This window comes from Pseudopodoces humilis, chromosome 9 (assembly GCF_049639895.1).
Source record: "Pseudopodoces humilis isolate 2021_Gansu_Grassland_sample_001 chromosome 9, ASM4963989v1, whole genome shotgun sequence".
Taxonomy (NCBI): Eukaryota; Metazoa; Chordata; class Aves; order Passeriformes; family Paridae; genus Pseudopodoces; species Pseudopodoces humilis.
The window spans coordinates 33,524,095-33,546,748 of record NC_142208.1 but is presented as its reverse complement, the minus strand read 5'-3'; the positions used below and the strand labels follow the sequence as shown (position 1 = coordinate 33,546,748).

The 22,654-nt window shown below is 43.9% G+C and overlaps 1 protein-coding gene across 1 annotated transcript in view; it reads left to right on the top strand.

Annotated features, from left to right (window-relative positions):
- The window catches only part of ADAM12 (ADAM metallopeptidase domain 12), a 169,929-nt gene that overhangs the window by 99,245 nt on the left and 48,030 nt on the right, over positions 1–22,654 (top strand). The window contains exons 5-10 of the mRNA XM_005528869.3: positions 236–312; positions 10,947–11,133; positions 14,996–15,061; positions 15,853–15,924; positions 17,456–17,625; positions 19,266–19,350. Of these exons, the coding sequence (XP_005528926.2) occupies positions 236–312; positions 10,947–11,133; positions 14,996–15,061; positions 15,853–15,924; positions 17,456–17,625; positions 19,266–19,350 (657 nt within the window). The remainder of the gene's footprint in view (positions 1–235; positions 313–10,946; positions 11,134–14,995; positions 15,062–15,852; positions 15,925–17,455; positions 17,626–19,265; positions 19,351–22,654) is intronic.

The following is a 22,654-nucleotide window of genomic DNA, read 5'->3' as shown; positions in this document are numbered from 1 at the left end:
TCCAAACAAAAAGCCTCCTATAACCTTTTGGGGTTTAGGAAGCACCCAAGGTTTCCATTTAGGAGCTGTTTGGCCTCTTAAACACAGGGAATATTTGGTGGGACAGGAAAGGTGCTGTCAGTGTGATTCTGAGTGCTGTGGCCTGAAACTGATAATCACCTTGAAATAAAAGGCCTGGAAATGCAGGAGCAAAGAGCATTTGTGAGCACTGAAATGTTTTCTCTTCCTGCCACAGGGTCACTGCTATTACCATGGCCAGGTCCAGGGGTACCCCGAGTCCTCCGTCAGCCTCAGCACCTGCTCGGGACTCAGGTGAGCCAAGATTTCAGCAGCATTCCAGCTCCTGAGTGCTTGGTTTGACTTTTAATGAATGAATCAATACTGGGGAAGGGGCTGGAGCCCCAGGAGGGGCTGAGGGAGCTGGGAAGGGGCTCAGGCTGGAGCAAAGGAGGCTCAGGAGGAATTTCTGGCTCTGCACAAGTCCCTGGCAGGAGGGGACAGCCGGGGGGATTTGGGATCTGCTCCCAGGGAACAGGGACAGGAGGAGAGAGAACTGCCTCAGGGGAGGCTCAGGAGGGATACTGGGAGCAATTTCCTCATGGAAAGGTTTTTCTAGCCCTGGCACAGCTGCCCAGGGTAGTTTGGAGTCCCCATCCCTGGAGGGATTAAAAGCCCTGTGGAGGTGACACTTGGGGACACGGGGCAGTGCTGGCCTTGGCAGTGCTGGGGGATGGTTGGACTCGGTGACCTTAGAGGGCTTCTCCAACAGAAATGATTCCATGATTCTGTCTCTTTTTCAAAGGTTGAATGAATCCCTACAAATAGTTTTCCCTCTAGGTGCTCTGAGGAGCAAAAACAAGGAATAGTTAACACAATTTGGGGGCTTTTCCAAGAGCCATACGTTCTCTTCTGCTGCCCATCCCTCTCTGCGCCCATTTCTTGGCACATTTTCATTACTGGCAGTGCCCAGTGGCTTTCCAGGCCTCTCTGTCCTCAAAGCTCTTTCACCAGTGTTGTCAGCACTGCTTTCCCAGCTGTGAAATCACAAATTTCCACAAATCACAAATCCAGCAGCCTCATCATTAGGAGAGGTGGCTTTAGAAATCAGAGAATGGAAGAATCTATGATACAGAAAACGTGCATGGTTGTGGAGCTCAGAAATTGTGTTTATGGCAGGTAAGATGCTCAGCTTTTGGGTTTTAGCTGCTTGTTAACAGCAGAGTGGCAGATTCCCATGCTGAAAACCAAACCTCTTGGAGTCTGACAAAGGAATGGGATGACAACATTTCAAGTATGCAATGGGCACAGTTCAGGAAACAATTATCTTTCTTACTTGGACAATCAGAGACTGGTATTTACTCACAGAGCTGTTCCAAATCACAGTAATTAACTGTAAATTGGCTCTAGCGTTCTCCCTGGAAAACCCAGTTTTCCTGTCAGATTTCCAGCTGTCTCAGCCTTTTCTGGGTTTAATTTATCCACAAACAGCTGGAATTTTTTCCCCTTGATTTTGCATTTTGTGCAATAGTGGCATTGTCAAGGCTTTTGCAAGGGAGCTCTGGGACAGAGAGCAGCAGAGAGAGCAGGCTTTGATCCCAGGACCCCTCTCCCTCTGAGAATGACCCTTTTGCTGTAGTGGATGGGATTCCTTTGCCTCATTCCCACACAGAAAGGGGCTTTATGGGTGCTTCACTCTGGATCCAGCATCTTCCAAAAGTTTCATAAACCCTTTGCATGAACAGTCAGCATTTATCTGTCATTATTGTTGTAAAATATATCCAGAATTTACAACTGTTTGTAAAAATCTAACGCTGAGCTCTCAGTATTTTAGTTAAAGGATCACAGTGCTGCAAGCTCCACAGTGAAAATTTGTACCTCGTGGGACAGGGACTGCATTGATGTCCTTGTTCCAGAACTACCTGGAAATTAATCACTCTCAAGAGAAAATATCCTTTTCTAGAAGTCTTTCCTTTCTTCTCCAAAGTGTTCTCTGTACAATTGTGGAGCTCCCAGAGTTGTTGCCCACTTTTAGGTGGTTCAGGTATATCAAGACAGGAGATGCTGGCAGGGACATTTTCCTGACACTGTTGCAGACAAGTCCCCAAAATGCAAGCTGCCAGGATTAGGCTCCTTCTCTGCAGGGAAAGCAGAGCAGCAACTTTTTCAGTACAAAATTGCAGAAATTTTCTTTGCCATGCATATTCTGTTCTAGTAGGAGATCAGATGAGGATAAATCTCAGTTTCTGTGCCTGTTTCAGTGCTGAACTTGGTAAACAGAGTGTCTGGTGATAAGAGTTGTGTTGATTCACTCCACCAAACCTGTTTCACAGCCCAACAACCAGCAGCAGCAACTCCCAGACAGCAATAACTCCCAGATGTTGCCTGTGCTTGATCACAGGAACACAGAGTGGTTTGGGTTGGAATGGACCTGAAAGTTCATCCAGTTCCACCCCCTGCCATGGGCAGGGACACCTTCCACCAGAGCAGGCTGCTGCAAACAAAGGACAGCCCTAAAGAATTTCATGGCTAACTTTGCTAGCTTGAGAGAATAGATATGGACAGGACAGGACAGGACCATGTACATGCCACCAGCTTGCTGGAGCAGGGACTCTTGTTTTTCCACAGTGTGATAAAGACTCCAAGCTGCAGGAGCAGAGACATAAAGCACTGTGTGGCCATGGAGCCCCAGGTGGGGACAGCCTGGAGCAGCCCTTTCACTTGCAGCAGCTGTTGGAAGAGAGGCCAGGTCTCGTTTTCAGGGTCTGTTCCTGGCCTTGTGACAGGTTCTAAGTGAATCAGACAAATCTCTCTGTCTCAGTTTCTCCATCTGTGAAATCCATTTAATGATTCTTACTTACCTCACACAGCTGTAAGGTTCAAGTGCCTGAAAAACATCTAATGAAAGGAAGTGCATGCTGTCAGCCCTCCGAAATCCTGGAGAAGCAATCTCTTCCCCCTCCCAGCAGACAGGCACCTTGGGCATTGTTCCAGGTGTGGATAGGTAGGGGCTGTGCATTTTCCCCCAGATCAGCAGAGTTCATTAAAAGATATTAAACTGCTCATAAAGAATAGGTTCCACATTGCAGTGTGCTCTGAAGCCTGAGTGCTCAGCAGCAGTCAGAGAAGCAGAGGGGATCATAGGAATTACTGAGACAGAAATAGAGGATAAAACAAGAACCCTCATTACCACTTTATAAATCCACAGAGCGCTCACGTCTTGAGTTCTGAATGCAGTTCTTGTTTTCCCCTCCTCTGCTTCATCTCAGAAGAAGAAGAAGCAGCATTATATCCAGAAAAGGTACAGAGAAGGGCAAAAATTGTGATCAAAGGTATGGAGCAGCTTTTATTCGAGGAGAGAAAATAGACCAGGATTTGTCACTTTTGAAAGGAGATGACAGAGAAAAGGAGCAGGATGAAACAAGGTTGAATGTCACACTGGAGAGGGCACAATTACTGAATATTCTTCATAACCTCAAAATTAGGAGACATCATCCAAAACTTTAGAGCAAAGGAAAGTATTTTTTTTATTCACATAACGAAGCACTGGAGCTGTCACAGGTGGGTGTCAGTGAGAGAAGTATCAATGGATTCCAAAAAAATGTGATAATTTGGGAAGGGGAGCTCAGGGAGCCTCTGCAGGGCTGTCAAACCCTGAGATGTCCCTGAGACTGAGCTGGGGCTGCTTGTTCTGTTCTTGTCTCTCAGCCCTGAGCTCCTGCTGTTGGCCAAGGCCAGAGGGGAGGTGCAGAGCTGGAGGAACCTTGCTCTGACCTCTCCCAACCATCAAGGTCTTCCCTCCACGTGGCTGAGCAGTTGAGATGTGTTTTTAGCTCCTGAACATGATGTGATGGTTCTGTGGTGAGGAAGGATTGTGTGAAATCTGAAAACTAATGTTTGTCTGGTTCATCAGGCAGAGAGGTGAGAGATGGAGAGAGGAGGAGGCTCAGCTCTCTCAAACACACATTTTTCAGCTCTCTTACATCCTCACACACATAACATTCGAGCTCCTCACCTCACCTAGGAGCACAATGGCAGAAATAGTGAGACTGAGGCTGAGAGCTGCCTAAAGTGCAGGTTAGAGGAGAATACAATCATGCCTTAATCTGTATCCTGCTGGCTCCTCCGAGAAGGAGGAGCTGAGTGGCAGAGAGGGCTCAGGAAATGCTGAGTGCACGGAAAGGGAACAATGGCTAATCAGGGTTTCTGTCTGTCTGTCTGGATCAGAAAGCCAATTAGACTGTCAGAGCTTGTGGGAAGGTGAAGGTACTACAGGGTTGAGCCATTTCCTTCCTGTCCTCAGGAAATACCCTTCTGTTTATCCAGCTTGGGGGCTCTTCAGGTTTTTAGCAAATAATTTTGGCCTGTGGCCACCGCTCACATCTTCTGTGATAAATTTGTTTAGACTTGAATGATTTTTTTTCCCTGATTACTTTCCCTGTGAGTGCTGAATACACCCAGAACTGCAGCCTGGAGAAGGGCACAAACCTCCCTGGTCCAGGGGCTGGCAGAGGACTCTGCCATGGCAATGTGCAGCTACAAAAGCATCTGCAGTGACCTCTTAGATGGGGGGAGCCTGAGAGGTGCTCCCAAAAAATTCCTTGGGAGCCTGATAGAAATCTCCCAGGAAGCCTTTTCCTTCTGAAACACCAAAATGCACTTGAATATCCTCAGATCTTTTACCCAGTTAGTTGTTAATTAACCCAGTCACACATTCAGCAAGTGTTCAGCCTCATCAGCAGCTGAAGGATGTGGTGTGCACAGTGACAGGGATGGGGAGAAGGCCCCAGATTGGAATAGATGCTCATTTCTACTGGGATTACAGAGTTATGGTACCCGAGGCTGCCAATACCATTTTTCAGATGGTCTGGCTGAACTCCCTTCAGCCCAGACACAGTCAGCTGAAGAGGGGATTTAAATGTGACACTCCAGACATCAACTGTTTAAAAAAGAAATGGAAGTAGGAAACCAGTGAGAAAAAGAAATGTATATTCCTCATGAGTCCTCAAGCATCATTTCCCCAGAAGAAGAGATTTCATCCAAAAGTTAAGTTAGGAGAAAATCCCTGTTGAGAAAAGCACTGGTTTGGATGTGAGCTTTTCCTCCATACTTTCTAAAGAGCTTTTAGTTCATATAAACATCCTGCATGGTTTGTAATTTATCTGACTGGGAAAGTCCAGGAGGATTTTGAGCTCAACATTAAAAACCATTCACTTTCTGAGGTTTCATAGCTTCTGTAGGCTGCCTGTTCCAGGGGAGCAGCTCCTGGCTCAGGGTCACCTCTGTGATCTGAGATGAGCATCATGTCCAGCCTTTGAGCATGGGGATCACTGCCAGGACAAGGGTGAGGGATGGTTCCTGCCCAGCTCTTTGAGCCTGCTCCTTCTCCATCCACTCTGCTTCAGGCATTTAGTGGGATGTGCAAGTTTGAGTCTTCCAGTCTCTCTGTTTGCTGCAGGGTGCTATAAAATGTGCTCACTAAATTGGTACCCATGCCAATGCCTCTTTCCTTCATTTTCCTTTCCTTTCCTTTCCTTTCCTTTCCTTTCCTTTCCTTTCCTTTCCTTTCCTTTCCTTTCCTTTCCTTTCCTTTCCTTTCCTTTCCTTCCCTTCCCTTCCCTTCCCTTCCCTTCCCTTCCCTTCCCTTCCCTTCCCTTCCCTTCCCTTCCCTTCCCTTCCCTTCCCTTCCCTTCCCTTCCCTTCCCTTCCCTTCCCTTCCCTTCCCTTCCCTTCCCTTCCCTTCCCTTCCCTTCCCTTCCCTTCCCTTCCCTTCCCTTCCCTTCCCTTCCCTTCCCTTCCTGCACCTTCCCTTCCCTTCCCTTCCCTTCCCTTCCCTTCCCTTCCCTTCCCTTCCCTTCCCTTCCCTTCCCTTCCCTTCCCTTCCCTTCCCTCTCTCACCCTCACATGTGACACTTTCTTTGCCAACACAATTATTCCTCACTGCCCAAATGCTGGACATGAAATTGCATTTTCTCCTCCCATTCAAGTAACTCCTTGCTGGAATTCCAGGAACCAAAGTTGCAGCTCGATCTGCATCCACTCTGGACAGGTCTGTCCTGCACTGATAAAGGATGAAGTGTGTGCTGCAGGAGTCCCTGGCCATAATTCCATTTCAGGGAACACATTTTCAGGCTCATGAGAGGCTCTGGCTGGGACAGAAGCTCTGTGAGTAATGATGTGTCCGTGTGAGAACACCTCCACCTCTCCTGTGAGATGTAAAACCAGTGGTGCTACTGCTCCCACCTCCCTGTGAGATGCTGCCCTTGGTTGATTTGGGTCAGATTTGTTATTTTAATTGAATCCTGCTGTGCAGTGTAGTGGGGTAATGGGATTTTTTGCCTCTCATATTGTACTCTTCATCAATAGATATTTTGTTTTTTCTGTGGATACTAAAATTTCCTCAATTTTAGAGGTGAGGAGTTGTTGCAAAAAGAGGTGACCATGGCAGTGGTGGAGACAGGAGCACATTGCCTCCAAACTCCCATTCTCTGTATTTCCCTGTCCTTTAAAGTTAAAGAATGACCAAACCATTTGAAAAACATCTTAATATCAGCTCTATTAGAAAAACAGTCAATAGATCATCCTGCTCATTTATCCCCATAGTATCCATCTGCAACTTATTAAAACAGCCTGAAAGTCAAGTTCTCATTCACCACTTCATTTTTCTTCCTCTTTTGTTTGTTTGCCTGCTTGCTTGCCTGGGAATTTGTTATACAGAGCCCTGGGAATATAGAAGGTATAATAAAAATAAATAAAAATTCCCTCTCAGTGCACAGATCATGCCCTGAGACGGTGCCTGTTGGGCAGCCCTGCACTCCAGGGCCACAAGGCTCCAATTCTGGCACCTTTTTCACCTAAAACTCCTTGAAATCCATGGAAGAGCTGTGGGGTCAGCCCCTGTCCTCTGAAGGTGTGACATTAATTGTGGAATGAAGGAGCTGGAGGTTTTCAGGTGGCACAGGAGCACTGGGCAGGGACAGACCTGAGGTGAATATTTCGTGTGTGAACATCATTGCCCTCCAATTAATTTCTCACCAAGTCAGGACATCTACATTCCTCTGCCAGTGGTAAGAGAGCTTTTTATTATTATTGTTTAGAAATGAGTATGACTTTGAGCTTCATTAAAACCAAATGTTTAATTGCACTCACGGATCTCAGGTTTATCAATTTACTTAATTTCCCCTGTATAGTGCAGCAGAATAATATATAATAGTTTCATATAGTGCTGTCCCAGCCAAGTTTTGCTTCAGCATCCCAATTTTTCAGACAAGTATGTGTTGATGGTTTATGTTGGCAGGACCTTTGCTTCTGCTGACAAGTTGGAAAAGAAAAATCCCATTTATATTTTGAGATTTCCTAAAGCCTGTTGATTTATGAAATATGACTGGCCTCGCTTTAGATTTTGTTTTGGTTTTCCTTTTAAAGAGGAAAAAAAAATTATATTTGATTTTATCAAAGGTTTAAAAAGTGGAATTATTCCATTAAATTGCCTTTCCCTGATTGAGAGATTCCTGGCAATGTGAAATCACGTGAGTTACATTTTAATTTCTGTGTGAGATGGGGAGAGCTCTCCCATCTCACACAGACGTTCCCCACGTGGCTCAGAAGGGAGGACAGGAGGCAAAGCCCCGTGAATTTTCCACATCCAGGGATCTTCAGAGATGTGGATGTGGTCGGTTTGGGGCTGACCCCCAGACACGAGCAGAGACCAAGCCCTGTGCAGAGCTGGAGTCAAATTTAACCCAGGACCACACTGGAGCTGCTTCCAGTTGGCCTGGAGCCTGGGAGTTGATGTCTGGACGTGCTCTTGGGATGGATATTTTCCCTCCCTCTCTGCTACCAGTGATGGGGAAGACAGAGGGATAATTTCAGGTAGGGTTGGGGTTGTCTCTTGGCTTTCCTGCCTGCCTCATTTGCAAATCTTTCTGACTTCCCAATGTCTGCAGTGTTGGGACTGAGGAAAACACAGAACTAGACACCTGACTCAAAAATCTGAATACTTCATATTGCTTTTTTTCCCCTCAAACATTTATAATCCTGGGAATTCTAACAGTCTTTTTTCTGATAGAAATCCCACAGATCAGTCTTAAGGACTTGCTGAAATCTCTTTGGGGTTCTTTGTATAATTTTTGATTGGGGATCTGTAGTTAAATATAACATTTGCCACGTTAATATATTGTTTGCCACAGTGGGGAACACTACATTGTTTAACATTAATGGCTCCTGAAAAATAAAAGTTTTGGGAGCATGGGCTGGCTCAGGAGTGTGGGAGAGCCCTGTTGAAGAGGGAGACACAGAAATGGTGGAGGAGTAACAGAGGCTTCTTGGAAACACGTGAGGAGACTGGAAAGAACCAGTAGCTATGGATTTATTTTATTTGCCTCGGATTCTCAGTCCTGAATGACTGGTGGGTATTGTTCACACCAAAAAAAAAAAAGAAAGGAACCATAATTCTTGACTTGTTACATTTTTAAGGTGCTGTGCTTGGCACTGCACGATGGGGGAAAAATGCAGTTGTAGGAAAAGAAAATTAGTCAAAAACAGAGAGCTGGCCAAGAAAATTCATATTTGATATTCATTATCTTATTACAGATGGTCACAAGCCAAGTGCTGATATCCTGTAGGCCGCACTCAAGGGATAAATGTGTGTCTTAAATGAAAAGTCTGGTTTTCTTTATGCTGAATCTGTGGATTTTCCTTGTCCTGGGGTTGCTCCATAGGCAAAGTGAAACTGTCCTTAAGGCCATTCTGTCCCTTAATGGGATGGGAATCAGGCTGATATGCTCAGGAAAACCCAAATTAGTCATTCTGGGATCTGATCATAAAGGAAATGAGGGGTAAAGAAATGGATATTTAGTTCTTTTTAACAAAATAGTTAATTAATTCTTTTTTAACAAAATTATTATTTAGTCCTTTTAGACAGAGGTTGAGTACACGAGGGATGCATTGGAAATGTGGCATTGATGTTGCACATTTTGGATATGAACTCTGGAAAACAAGATGCTCACTTTAAAATGTTAAAAATATAAATTAAAATTGAGAGAACTCTACTCAGGATACAGCCAAGTGTCTCCCTTTCCAGTGTAAGTAAGTAAAGAAAATTGTTCAAGCTTCTGATTTTAAAAGTGAATGTTCTAAGAAGGGCAAATTTAGCATTAAAAATAAAACCCTTCATGCTTTTCTGTTGTTTCTGAGTTGTCAACACAGGGAGCTGCTCAGGCTGGCCCATTTCAAACAGTGACTAATGGACTCCTGCCTCCAAAATTAAATGATTAATTGCACAAGGCAAAGACAAGAACCCTTATTTGATTGTGCTGATTACAGGGCTGCTGGTTTTTGGAGTAAAGGGAATATGTTGTCCTAATTTCCTAAATCCTCCAAGGAGTGAGACAGCTCTGACAATAATTTAGAGCTGTGGGGTGTGAGGCTGCTCAAATCACGGGGTGACCTGCCCGAGGTGTCTCGTGTGTCAGGAGGGTTGTTGGGATCCTGGCTGGAGCTGCAGGGTTGCTGGGATAAATCAGCCCAGCTTTTCCAGCCATGATCCATCACTCCCAGCTCGCTGGCTGATGGGTGAATGTGTCTTACCTGCTCTGCCAAGGGGACTGAGGAAGCTGCAGATGAATTATCAGACCTTGAGCTGTGGTTCAGGTCAGTAAAAGAGGTTCCTGGGGCTGCTGTTGGACAGATTTTGATATCATGGCTTTCCAGGCTGCTTTTTCCTCCTTGGACTTTTAGCTGCTCCAGTCACCAGTCAAATGTCTGTTGGCTTGGCTGAACTGGTGTCAGTGGTGCTCTGAAGCAAAATTGTGCAGCCAGCTCAGAATTAATACTTCAGTTAATTTGTTATCAGACCAAAGACTTTGAGTTCCTTCATCATACCTTCCTAATAATAGGATAACTAAGGTAACTTTTTCCTAATAATTATAATTTTCTTTTTAAATCAGTCTTCATTAACCTGCTTTTGGGTCCTTTTTCTCCTATTTTATCCTTCTCTTTTTTTAACTTGCTGGAAAATTGTACAGCAACACCGGTCTCACAGTGGTTGTCGTATCGTACCTTTGTCACAACACAGACAGAAATAAAAAGGGCAGACACTTCTAAAACACCAAAAAGGCACACCAAGAAAATAAAGTTGCTCCATGCCCTTGTCCCAAGTCCCTCTCCAGCTCTCCTGGAACTTCTCTGCAGGCTGGAGACCCAGCTCTCCCAGCCTGTCACACATTTGGCCTTTTGTCACCTTTGTTTTGCTGTGGCATCTCAGGACAACGGGGCAGGACCCGGCACAAGGACCCTCTTTCTTTCCTCCTGCAGTCTGTAGCTTAAAGAATTCAGCAAGAGAGCTCTCACTGTAAAATCTGTGAGTTCCTCGGGGTGCAGGTGGTATTGCTGTCAAAATTATTACTTTGGGCAGTAAAATGAGCGAAACGGGAATCAACCGTTCCTGTGTCTGAGCTTCGCTCTGCTGCCCCGCTGTGCAATATTTAATAATCCATCCTGACACCACGAGGCCTCTTTGATCTGGCAGGGCCGAGGTTCCCATCAGGGTTTGGTTTAGGAGCTGTAATGCAACTGCAGACTGTAATGAATGCTTTCCCTCTGCACCTTCGCTTCCCAAAGCGTTTCTCCAGGTTTTCGTTCGCTCCCGTTTGCCGCGGCTCCGTCGGCGATGCATCACTGGGAGAGTGGAAAACAAATAAAACACAAATATCATTTTGCTCTGCAGTGCAGCATTTCAGAAGAGACAAATTTCTGTGAGCCATTGGTTCTTTTAAAGTATAGTGTGTGCTGCAATGACAAATGTACAGCTTTGATGTTTCCTGCTCCACTCACCCGTGATGTCGTAAATCAGTGTTTTGCTTTCTCCTACTCCGTCATTATTAAACTTGGTGTAACTGTGGTGTAGCTCCTGAAAGCCACGTGTCTCACTCTGCTCTCCTGTGTCCCAGGGGAATTATTGTGTTTGAAAACAGCAGCTACATTCTGGAGCCATTGGAAGGTTCTGCTGGAGGTGAGCACAAGATCTACCGAGCGGAGAAGCTGAAAATAGCCCCGGGATCTTGTGGCCACCAGCTGGACATCCCTGCCATGGGGGCTGCTGCCAGTGCCACGTCACAGCGTTCTCCCGCTGCCAGGGTAGGTGCCTGATGTGCTTTTGTGTGTCTGCTTAGCAGCATTAACATATTGCTGCCCACCACAAGAGTCTCTACTGAGCAAAACCTTAACCCACATCATCGACTTCCCTTGGTGCCATCTGCTGAAGTGCAGCCTTGAGATCATTTGCTAAAGTCTTATTACTTTAATTATTTATTACTTTTCCTGGACTCTCCATGCATAGTTTGCTTTTCACTTCCTTTTTAACACAGGAAAGTTTATGCTTTCATATTCTGGTCGTATATTTTAGTTCTTGTATGGTTATAACCAGAATTTAAGGCTCCCTAAGAATACTAAGCAATGTCTGGAAACGTTCTTGCCCTCCCAAGACGAAAGAGAACATGATAGCTGGGATACTTTGCTAATACCAGGTTTGGAACCTTTGTATTTTAATAGCAAAGTCTCTTATGCAGACAAAAAACAAATTCTCAGCATATTATTTTACAAGTGTATTATTGGAGTTGCTGTGAAGTTGGCAAAAATTTGCTTCATGTGAGATGCATCTAGCTAATGGAAATTAGAAAATTAAATCAGCTAAAAACCAGGAAGAGGAAATGCTGTAACAAATTCATCAGCATCTTAGATAAGGATTGTAGAAAAGGCTGGATTAGGTGCTCAGGAATGATATAAATTATACGAATCTGCCATCAGCATTTATCGAATGTCACATATGGGGATTTGTACTTGCATGTATGACTCAGGCTTTGCATCAGGTCCATTGTTAAGGAAAGCAACCTAAGTGACATCTCTAGCTATAATTATGCAATGGAATTAATTTATTTTACCTTTTTAGGAATGTTACATCTGGAGCATTAGCCTTTGCATGTGACATTATAAGAATTAAGTGTATTTCTAAAAGTATATGTGGGTGGAAAACATTGGAAATACAACTTTATTAAGGTGTCCTCAAATTATTTGTGACTTTTACTGAATTCCACTGAAGTAGTCAATGCAATGAAGAAATAAAATGTGTGCATGCAACAAACTGACACAATCAAAGCCATTTTTTTATTACCTTCATGGTTCTCCCATTTTGCTGGTGGCTTCAACTGCATCTCAAATTTCCCTTTAAATATCTGAAAAATATTTTTGCTGTGGTTCAGTGGACATAATTATAAAACCTGTCAACAGCCACATCATATGGATAGGTACAACATATTTAATGAGTAAGTTGGTTAAGCTTCTAATGTAGGAATTTTGAAAGCTGTCAAATGTAATGTGTGGAGTGAGTTTTCATATTTCAGTGTTGTCACTAAGCAGTCTGTCAGTGTGCACGTTGAGTAAAGGTGACCTGCAAAGTGGGGAGACATAAAGCTGCTCCAAATCACACTGGGTGACAGAATTAAGCAGAAATCTGGTCTAAGGTTCAGGGCATGATGAAAATATTTGGCTTCTTGACAGGTCTGGGGGAAGATTTTTGTTTGGTTTTATCCCCCGACTCTTCACTCAACCGCCTACATGAAATTCTCATTGAGCAGAGCTGAAATGTGAGATCAATATATCACCAAGGGCTCTGGGTTCGATGCAAGAACAGATGAAGGATTGGACAAGCAGCAGGCTTAGCTTCCCTGGTCCAAACAGGAGCTCAGGTGGAGCAGGGCAGGAGATGCAGAGGGGTTTGCAGACAGGCTGTGCCCCCTGGGACAGGGTCTCTGTGAGTATTGTGCCATTTCCTGGCTCACTGCACCCTCCTGCTGCACCAAGGAACATTTTCCAGCTGAGCTCCAGGACAGGACAGGCCCTGCAGGAGGGAATTTTCTCTGTAGCCACAAAGGAAAAAAAGCCATTTTGGTGGTGCTGGTGACCACAACCAGGCAGGTGATTTTTTAAAGCATGAAGAAAGGGAGTCTGCAGCCCTGCAGTGCCCATCCAAGCCACGCCAATTCCCAGGCAGGGAAGGCTGAGGAAGGGTTGCAGCTGCTGGGACAGCAGGTTTGTGACAGGATCAGGAGTGGATGAAGCAGAGGAAAGAGACAAAGGTCAGTGGAACAAAGCCCATTGTCCCCCAGCTCTCATGGCTGTGTCATTGGCTCTTCAGTTTTGAAGGATTAACTCAGCAAAGGGGTTATGCATTGATGCAGCTGGCTGCAGAAAGCATGCTGAAAGAAGCCATAATTAGGTATATTTCATAAATAAATATTGTATCCTAGGAATTCACATAGCCTTTGGGCAAATCTCAGGAACAGATTTGTTATGCAAGTCAGTCACCAGAGGCTTATGTGATTTTTATACCTGCCAGCCAATTTCTCTCCAGCTCACTCCAGTCCAAACAGTTTTACTCTTGGTAAGAGGGAAATGTTTTAAACTGACTGATGTAACAGAGCTCTCCTTGTACCTTTGAACTCAGATTTTCCTGTATCACCTTTTCTTATTCACTTGGAGGAAAATGAGAGGCACCTTGAAGATGCATCTCTTTAAAACCTCATAATAAATTTCAGGATGGGAGAGTTTAAGTGTCTGAGCCATCAATTCCATCACAAACCACAGCCACATTTGCATTTTGTGGCCCCTCACTCGTGTCTGAGTGACATCACACCCCAGTACCAAAAGTTTTAAAAGAATCTACCTCAGCTCATTTGACAGAGCCCCTAGTAAGTGTAATCCTGTCAAGTGTTGGCATCCTTGATGTTTAGTTAATTAACAGCAGCTTTTACTCCTCTCTCCATCCAAAAATATTGTCCAAATGAAACCTTTTTTCAAGTTATTGGAGTTTGCAACACTATTAAATATTAGTTTGAAAGTCAGATACTAAAGATTGCATAGTTCACTTTTCTCTAATTCTTGCAAAACATCAAAATCATTAATCTGCAGATAATGAAGAGGAACAGTTTGATAATGTGAAGAGAACTTTGTGAAATTTGGCTGGAAGGAGATGTCCAGCACTGGCTGTGCTTAGGGGATCTCTCAGTCTGCCTTGGAGCAGTTTTCCTTGGAAAGCTTTAGTCGTGTTTTAGGTTAAAGAGCTTTGCTGCAGCTCGAGACATCATGGTCAGTTGTAGGTCAGACATCTGTTTAAGCCCTCTAAGTTCTGGCAGGAAGATCAGATATTCTGCTGAGACCTCTTTTCCCTAAATGTTCTAGTCCAGACACGAGGAAGGAATGAAAGGCTACATGTTGCTGCTGTAAATCACAGAACTTTTACAGGCACTAATAAGTCACTTAAATTTAGGGTAGCAAAGGAGCTGTGACACGTTTTGTACTCTTACAAAATCATTTCACTTTCTTCAGTGGTTTTGTTTTTTCAGTTCAGCCTTATGATTCTTTTAGACCTGCATTTGCTATGAATATACAGATATGAAATTAAATGTGTGCCTTCCATTTTTCAAGTATTAATTTGCTTCCCCAGACACTGACAGTTGGTTCTGCTTTCTTTTTTTATTTTTGGATTTTTCTTCCTACATAATTTATCAGTTGACTGCTTGACCTCTTCTCTGCTTCACTCAATATCCCTTTATCTCTCATTTTTCATAGTAACCAGTTTGTCTATTGTGTGAAATGTTTGTTAGAAGTTACCTCATCCCTCCTTTAAACGTGCCTTGGAAATAGCAAAGGTCTTTCTGCTAGAGGGGATATTCTCCTGTGAGGAAAGATAACTCAAACGTTTCAACTGCAGAAAGCTGAAAGGTTGAGAGAGACTTTGCACCACTCTCCTTCTTTCTGTGATCAAATCCTGAGGGGTTTTCTAAGGAAAACTTCCATGAGGAGGAGGAAGACACCACAAATTTGTGTGTAGTAAAATCTTAGCAAAATGTAAGAAACCTGAGACGCTGCGTATTTCCTCTTGCAAGCACTTGGTTGTATCAAGGCTGAAAACAAAATGAGACTTTCATGGTTTTTTTGACAGTACAAGAGGGAGACTCTGAAGACAACGAAGTACGTGGAGCTTGTTATTGTGGCGGATAATCGTGAGGTAAGGAACTGCAAAATAAAAAGTTATGTGAGCAGGAAAGGGGCAGCTCAGTTCAGTTACCATGGTGCTGCAAATGAGGTGCTTCAGTCAATAATATGATGCTTTTCTGAGGTAAATCACCCTCCCTAATTAGGGCTGAGCAAGGGAAGGAATTATTAAGATAGGACAACAGTAATACTCAGCAGCAAAATTTCTTGCAGTACTTCAGGAGGAGTTTGGCTGTGAAATCACTGTGTCAGTATGGAAGAAGAGGCAAATATTCATTCCTTGAGCAAGTTAAGTCCTCTCTGCCATTCAATGTGCCCTCGGTGGGGCTGTCAGTGCTGCTGAAGCAGTGCTTGGCCATCACATTGCGTGGAGCACGACTGCCTTCCTGATGGTTTGCAAAGGGAGCTTCAAAGCACCCAGCACTGGCTGTAAAAATGTTCCAGTGAGCTGAATGGCAAAGATCTGAATCTTGGCTTGAATTATCTTGCTGTCTTTTTTTCTTTTTTTTTGTCTCCTTGAACACTGCTGCTTAGGGAATTGCAATCACTCTTTGCAAGACCTGCTAAGAGAAGAATTTTTCCCAAAACATCAGTCCTGAAAAGACCCCAATGTAACACTTGGAGATTTAAACATCTTTTCACAAGAACCAATAATCCTGTCCCACGGTCTGTGATTCTTTTGGGGCAGACTCTGGTCCTATGAATCCAGCAGGAGTCTGCTGGTGGATTTTGGCTGCACCCTAATTCCCAAACAAAAAACTGTGACATTTGTGCTGCTGGTACATTGATCCTTTACATTCCAAGTTTCAGAGACAAGGCAAAGATGTGGAAAAAATTAAGCAGAGGCTGATAGAAATCGCAAACTACGTTGACAAGGTAAGAACATGAGGATTGTTTCCCTCTTCCCAACCTTACCACACTTTCTGAAGGATGCTGAAGGAGCTAACCCTGCAGCTTTCCTGGTACTCCAGTATTTCAGAGCAAAGCTTCTCTCCAACCAGGAAAAGTAAGTTTAAATCTTTCATTTCCCTTTTGATACATGAAGCCATGAGCTGTGCTCTGCTGCATATGGGATGTAAAGGTCTATGCCTAAGAAAAAACCCAATTTAGCCCTAGGATTTTATTCACCAGGGAAGAGGGTGGGAATAATCAGCTATGGAACAGCCTACAGAGAAAAAGAGGATTATTTTGAAGAGAAATTCAGAGAACAAAGTCATTTGCAGCAGCAAGGGAAGGCCCAGTTGTAAGGCCAACAAAGGCCTGTGAAAACACATTTGATAGGATGTGTAATCCTAGGAAGATGGCAGAATTAAAAATAAGGAAGCAGAGCTCATGGCTGAGTGAGAGCAGTAAGACAGAAACATACACTGGATTTTTTATGGTCTTGGAATAATTCTCTGACAGTAAACAATAAAGGCTAAGAGTCCTCTAGAGCGGTTTCTGAACAAATTAGAGTTTATTTTTGTTGGGCTGTATGGCCAGAAAATATTAGGACTCTAGTAGTGAAATTATAACTGAGAGTGTCTTAATTTATCTGAGAACTTATCAAGTGATACTTCAAGGGCAGTAGCTCAAGGAGAAGCATTCCTGATTAAAAACAAGCTGCTGAAGACACCTCTACTTCATCCATAATTGTCTTGCTGACTTATTGCCAGAGGACAGGTGTTTATATGTTACCTGCTCAAAATTAATTTTGCATGTTGTAATATATTTTTTGTTTCATGCCTAATTTATGCTCAGCAAATGCTGGTGTTATGCAAATGAGTGGAATGCATAGGAACAAGACAAAGATCTACTGGGTGTTTTCTCAGGCAAATCTGGACTTGATCAATCCTTGACTCCTTCCTCGCATTACTCTCCCCGTAGAATTGTTGTTGTGGCTCTGCTAATGCTGTTCTGGCTCCTCTCTTGCAGCAAAATGGCATTTGCTGGTGGGGGAATAGATAAAATCACTTGGTTTTATCTGCTCTGTGAAAGACTTGATGACCCTGGCTGATTTTCAGCTATTATTGTGAACCACAACCATGGCACAGCGCGGTTCCTCTCCCTCTGGAATGGGATCTGTGCAATTCCAGGTGGGGCAGCTCTGGGAGAGTCATCTGCCCTGGCCAGGAGTTCATTCAGAACTGCAGGACGTGGGCAGGGAGCTGCAGAGATGGGTAGGACAGGGAGAAGCAAGGAAATCCCTTTGAATGCCTTCTGGGTATTGAGTTGGAACTCAGAACTGTTTTCTGGGAATCTTGGAAATATTTTGTCTGAGTGCTGCCAGGTGTTTTGCCCTGAAGAAGGAATTGTTTTAACCTCTACAAGAAATGTTCATTATGTTCTTACTGAAATATTCTAATCTGAATATTCTAGTCTGAAATGGTTTTTAGACACATATTTCCTACTTTTCTCTTCTCCTTAGTTCTACAGGCCACTAAATATCCGAGTGGCCCTGGTGGGAGTGGAAGTGTGGAATGACATGGATAAGTGCTCTATTTCCCAAGACCCTTTCACCAGCCTGCATGAATTCCTGGACTGGAGAAAGCTCAAACTCCTACCTCGGAAAGCCCATGACAATGCACAGCTGATCAGGTAGGCTTGACTCTGGATTTGATTCCCACCAGGATTTTGGGGTTTGGGGGAATTTTGGGGATTTCAGGATAGCTGCACTGAGTATTCCCCCAGCTGCTAAGCTGTTGGAAGGAACATCTGTGCTCCTGAGGGTTTGCCTTTCCCCTCTGCAGACATCAAACCCAGAAATGCTCCACAGGGTTCTGCAGCAGATGCTCCAGATGAGTTTCCTCTCCCAGCCCTGCTGCTGTCCCGAGTACAACTCACCTAGAGGGTGCAGCAGGTTGTAATCAGCTGCTGCATACTCAGGGAATGAATTTACAACCAGTTTAAACTGGCCTCAGTCTAAATTGTCACTGGAAAAGACACTCCTGCTCTGCCCCTAATGTAAAGGCTGTTTCTTAATGAAAAGACCTCAGTATGCTTTAAAATGCTGTCCAATTTAGACAATTCATTTGCATTCGTGATTTAAAAATTAAGCCATAAATGTATTTTACCCTGCTGCTTTTTCTTGGGATAAAGTAATTGAGTAAAGGTCCCTGTCAACCCAGACCAGTCTGTGGTTCCGTGCAAGGAAAAGGACTCCTAAAAAAAAGGAAGAGGAACATCTCTTTCTTGAATAGGTATTATTTTGATCAATTGACTGTTCTTTATACTGAGCAGATAAACACAACTGATGTCTCAGTAATTAAAAGGAGTTATTTACTTCTTACATTACCTGAATAAGAATAAATGGAGCCTTTCCAAACTGTCCCTCCAGAGATACTTGATTGCTCTATATGTATAATAACACTTTGTCTGAAATTATTACATTCGAGGCTGTGCATCATCACAAGTAGCACATAAACTTCCCCCTGCATTACAATAACCCTTCTTTGAGTCAGAGACATTATTTTTATGCTGCTGCTTCTGTTCCTAACCTCAGTCAGCAGAAACAAAGAAAGGGAAGAAGGGTCCTGTTGCAGCAGTAAAAACAAATACGAGGGTGATCCAATGGGGGTGATTCAATGGGGGTGATCCAATGGGGGTGATCCAGTGGGGGATGATCCAGTGGGAGAGATCCAAGGAGGGTGATCCAATAGGGGTGATCCAATGGGGGTGATCCAGTGAGGGTGATCCAATGGGGTGATCCAATGGGGGTGATCCAATGGGGGTGATCCAGTGGGGGTGATCCAATGGGGTGATCCAATGGGGTGATCCAATGGGGGTGATCCAATGGGGGTGATCCAGTGGGGGTGATCCAGGGGGGTGATCCAATGGTGAGGGTGATACAATGGGGGTGATCCAGTGGGGGTGGTCCAGTGGGGTGATCCAGTGGGGGAGATCCAATGGGGGTGATCCAAGGAGGATGATCCAGTGGGGTGATCCAGGGGGTGATCCAATGGTGAGGGTGATACAATGGGATGATCCAATGAGAGTGATCCAATTAGGGTGATCCAGTGGGGGTGATCCAATGGGCGTGATCCAATGGGATGATCCAATGGATATTCCAAGAGCTGGGGTGCTGTGGTTCAGTTCAGCCGAGTCAGCTCAGGAGGAGCTCATGGGAGGAGCAGAAACGAGGTCTGTCTTTGAGATTGGCAGAAATACAGAACTGGAAATAACAGGGAGGTCTCTTGGCACTGGCTGGTGACTCTGTGTCTCCTCTCCCCCTCCCACAGCGGGGTGTACTTCCAGGGGACAACCATTGGCATGGCTCCCATCATGAGCATGTGCACAGCAGAGCAGTCTGGAGGGGTCGTCATGGTAAGTGGGGCAAGACTCAAACCGGGGTGACACCACATCAGGTTCTGCAGTCCTGAGCCATTTGTCCCATTTTCCATCTCTCTGTTTATATCCCCATTCAGATTGCTTGTAAATTATAGTTTCCATAGTGAAAAAACCCCAAAATATTGCATTAAAATATAGCAGGGCCTCTTTGCAAGGAGTTTATACCTCTAATTGTTATTGAACCAGGTACTGTGGTGCTGTGAAGGAAGAGAACCAGATGTATTTGTTATACACTTGGGTATACTTGTGTTACAGGCAGCAGCAGTCTATCCTGAATCTTTTATTATATTGATTTTATTCTGTATTTATAGAGTTTCCTGTGTTAGGCCTTATTTTCCATTTTTGCAGCAGTGGTTTTATTGCATTGCCAGACAGCAGGAACAAACAATGGCAGCATTTATTCCACCTGAGTTTCTCCCAGGGTATTACTGTTGTTGTTAGATGCAAGACATGGTAAACACACAAGCAAACATCTTGTCCAATTTCTGGAAGGAGCTCTGATGTATTTTCTTTCTGATATTTTTTTTAATGCCAATTGTACAGTTTTTCATGCTAAGGCAGAGGAAAGAAGCTTTAAAATAGAACAATCAAATCACATAATCTGGGAAAAGTTTTGTCAAAGTTGTAGAAAAGACAAAGCTTTCAGGCTCTTGGTAGCTTGAGAAGCTGAGACTGTAAGTGCTGTCTGTAATAATTATTCACTGGCTACCTGGGGCAGAGGTACAAAAGGAAAAGGAGGAAAAAAAAGGAAGAAAGAGCTGTAGGAGTCTCCCAGTGCACCCCCAAGCCTTGGTAAAGGCACAGAGGAGGCAGACAGCCCCATTTTACCCATCTGACTCTCAGCCCTGCAGTCACTGCTTTGGCTTTATCTGCAGTCAGAGATGCCCTTAATGATGACTTTCTTGTCCTTTCAATTTTTAGCATAAGATTTAAAACACCCCACAGTATCATTTACTGCCAAATCAGTTCTCTTCACTCTGGAAATGGTCATTTTAAAGAGAAATAATTACAAATAGTTCATTCCAGTAACAAGAACAAGAATCAGCATTTCTTTAGAAAATCTTTTTCTCATAGAGAGGGGACTGATTTATATCCAGGCTCTGTGGATGGATCCTGGGCCAGGCTGAAGCTTCTGTCATGAAGGGGAGCACGATATTACCAAGGGACTCAGTGAATTTAAGCTCTTGAGGAGCAAATTAACTTGAAACTTGCACAGATTAACCAGATATGTTCTACAACTCTTTAAGCAAATCCTCAAAAAGGAGCCAAATCCAAACAAACAAAACCCAAAAGTGCAGCTGCCCAAGCATCCCCTGAGTTAGCAAAGGCTGATTCAGGCATAGACAAAACATATTTATGTATATTGGTACCTGTACCTTGGCACAGCTGCCCAGGGATGGAGTCCCTGCTCCTGGAGGGATTTTAAAGCTGTGTGGATGTGGCACTTGGGCACATGGGTCAGTGGTGGCCTTGGCAGTGCTGGGGAATGGTTGGACTCCATGATCTTAAAGGTCTTTTCCAAGCTAAAAGATTCTGTGATTCTATGAAGGAATGAATCACTCTTAGCCTGGGAAGCTGAGGGGCTCAGGTGTCTCAGCACTGCATAAATGAACATTTGGCCAACCTCATAATTCAGCCAATTTCTTACCCATCCCACCCCCAACACTTTAAACCAAAAGCTCCCACACCTGTTCTGGAAGAAAAGACAGTGAGAGACTGCGTAAGAAATGACGTTTGAATACAAAATCTGGAGTGACTCTTGTCTGATGTGATTTTCCTGGTTCTTTTTACAGTTAGTCAGCTCTGCTTTATGATCTAAATTCCTCTGTCCTGCCTGCCTGGGAGCCTGCCTGTCTCTTTTCTGTAGGGCTGAGTTCTCTCAGTGGGTGACACCCTGTCTCCCATTAATTTTCAGAGGAACTCAAAGCAGGAAGAGCAGCCATGTGAGTTTGAGAAGCTTTAACAAGACCTTTATAATTTCATTTTCCTGTGAAGTTTCTGTAGTGTCATAGAAAAACCAAAGAGAAGTTGACATTAAAGTGAGTCTTTGACGTGATTCGGTCTTCATTCTTCTGTTTCCAAAGGTTGCCCACTGAATTCATGGATTTAAAAGTAAAATATTTCTGAGGGAAGAGGAAAGTGACTTTTTATCTGGGCAGATACTGATAGGGCAAGAGAGAAGGGTTTTAAACTTACAGAGGAGAGATTTAGATTAGATATTAGGAGGAAATTGTTCCCTGGCAGGGTGGGCAGGCCCTGGCACAGGTGCCCAGAGCAGCTGGGGCTGCCCCTGGATCCCTGGCAGTGCCCAAGGCCAGGCTGGACATTGGGGCTGGAGCAGCTGGGACAGGGGAAGGTGGGGTGAGACTGGATGATTTTTGAGGTCCTTTCCAATTCAAACCACTCTGTGACTCTATGAACCGAGTGAGCACACACTGAAAGTGCCAGGAGCAGGGCATTTGCCTGGTGGAGCTGTAGGTGACAGTATGTAATTATTAAGATTTGATTTAAATCCCGGCAGAATAAAGCAGAATTCAGCTGAAAGCAGCTGCATGTTTTGTGAAACAGCTTATAATGTCTTAACAGTAGATGGTTGCTTATTCAGTGGTTGTGAAATGTGTTTGGTAATGACTTTTACTGCTCAAGTTAACTTTGAAAGACCCTGGTGGAATAAATCAAAGTCACATTGCTATTCATTTCTTTAGTCCTTGTGAAACTTAAACGGTCTCAGTATCAAATGGAACATGTCACTGTTTGTTTTGATAATCTTCATTTATGCTGTCTTCAAATAACCTCTTTTGCTGAGGCATCACATTCCTCCTTTTAAAACCCCTCTCTAGAAGCTGATAAAATTGCATTCCTAGTGGATGTGAGCAAGTAATGAGAACTGCATGGGCTGGATTGTTTGCCTATTCAAGTCCCAAATTACATTTCACATCATTTATTGCTCTACTTCTGTAGTGGACTGTGTGAATCCTTGTTTTTAGTTTCAGTTGACAGCTTCAGAGTATTCAGAGAAATATAATCACTGCTCAGTAAGTGGAGGAGATACTGGAAAAATAAAGTCTGAGCTCATTTTGCTGTATGTCTGTGTGGCTCAGTGAGGAGTTTCTGTCTTGACCAGATAACCCAAATTTCAAGGCATCATCCAACCAGTCAGTGGTAAATTTCATGGAATTATTTTTCTGTTTTCCTAATCTTCAGCCCTGCATTTTGAGTGAAAGGTTGTGCTCTTTTTATGACAATTACACTGAATTCTCTAACTATTCCATCAATTACT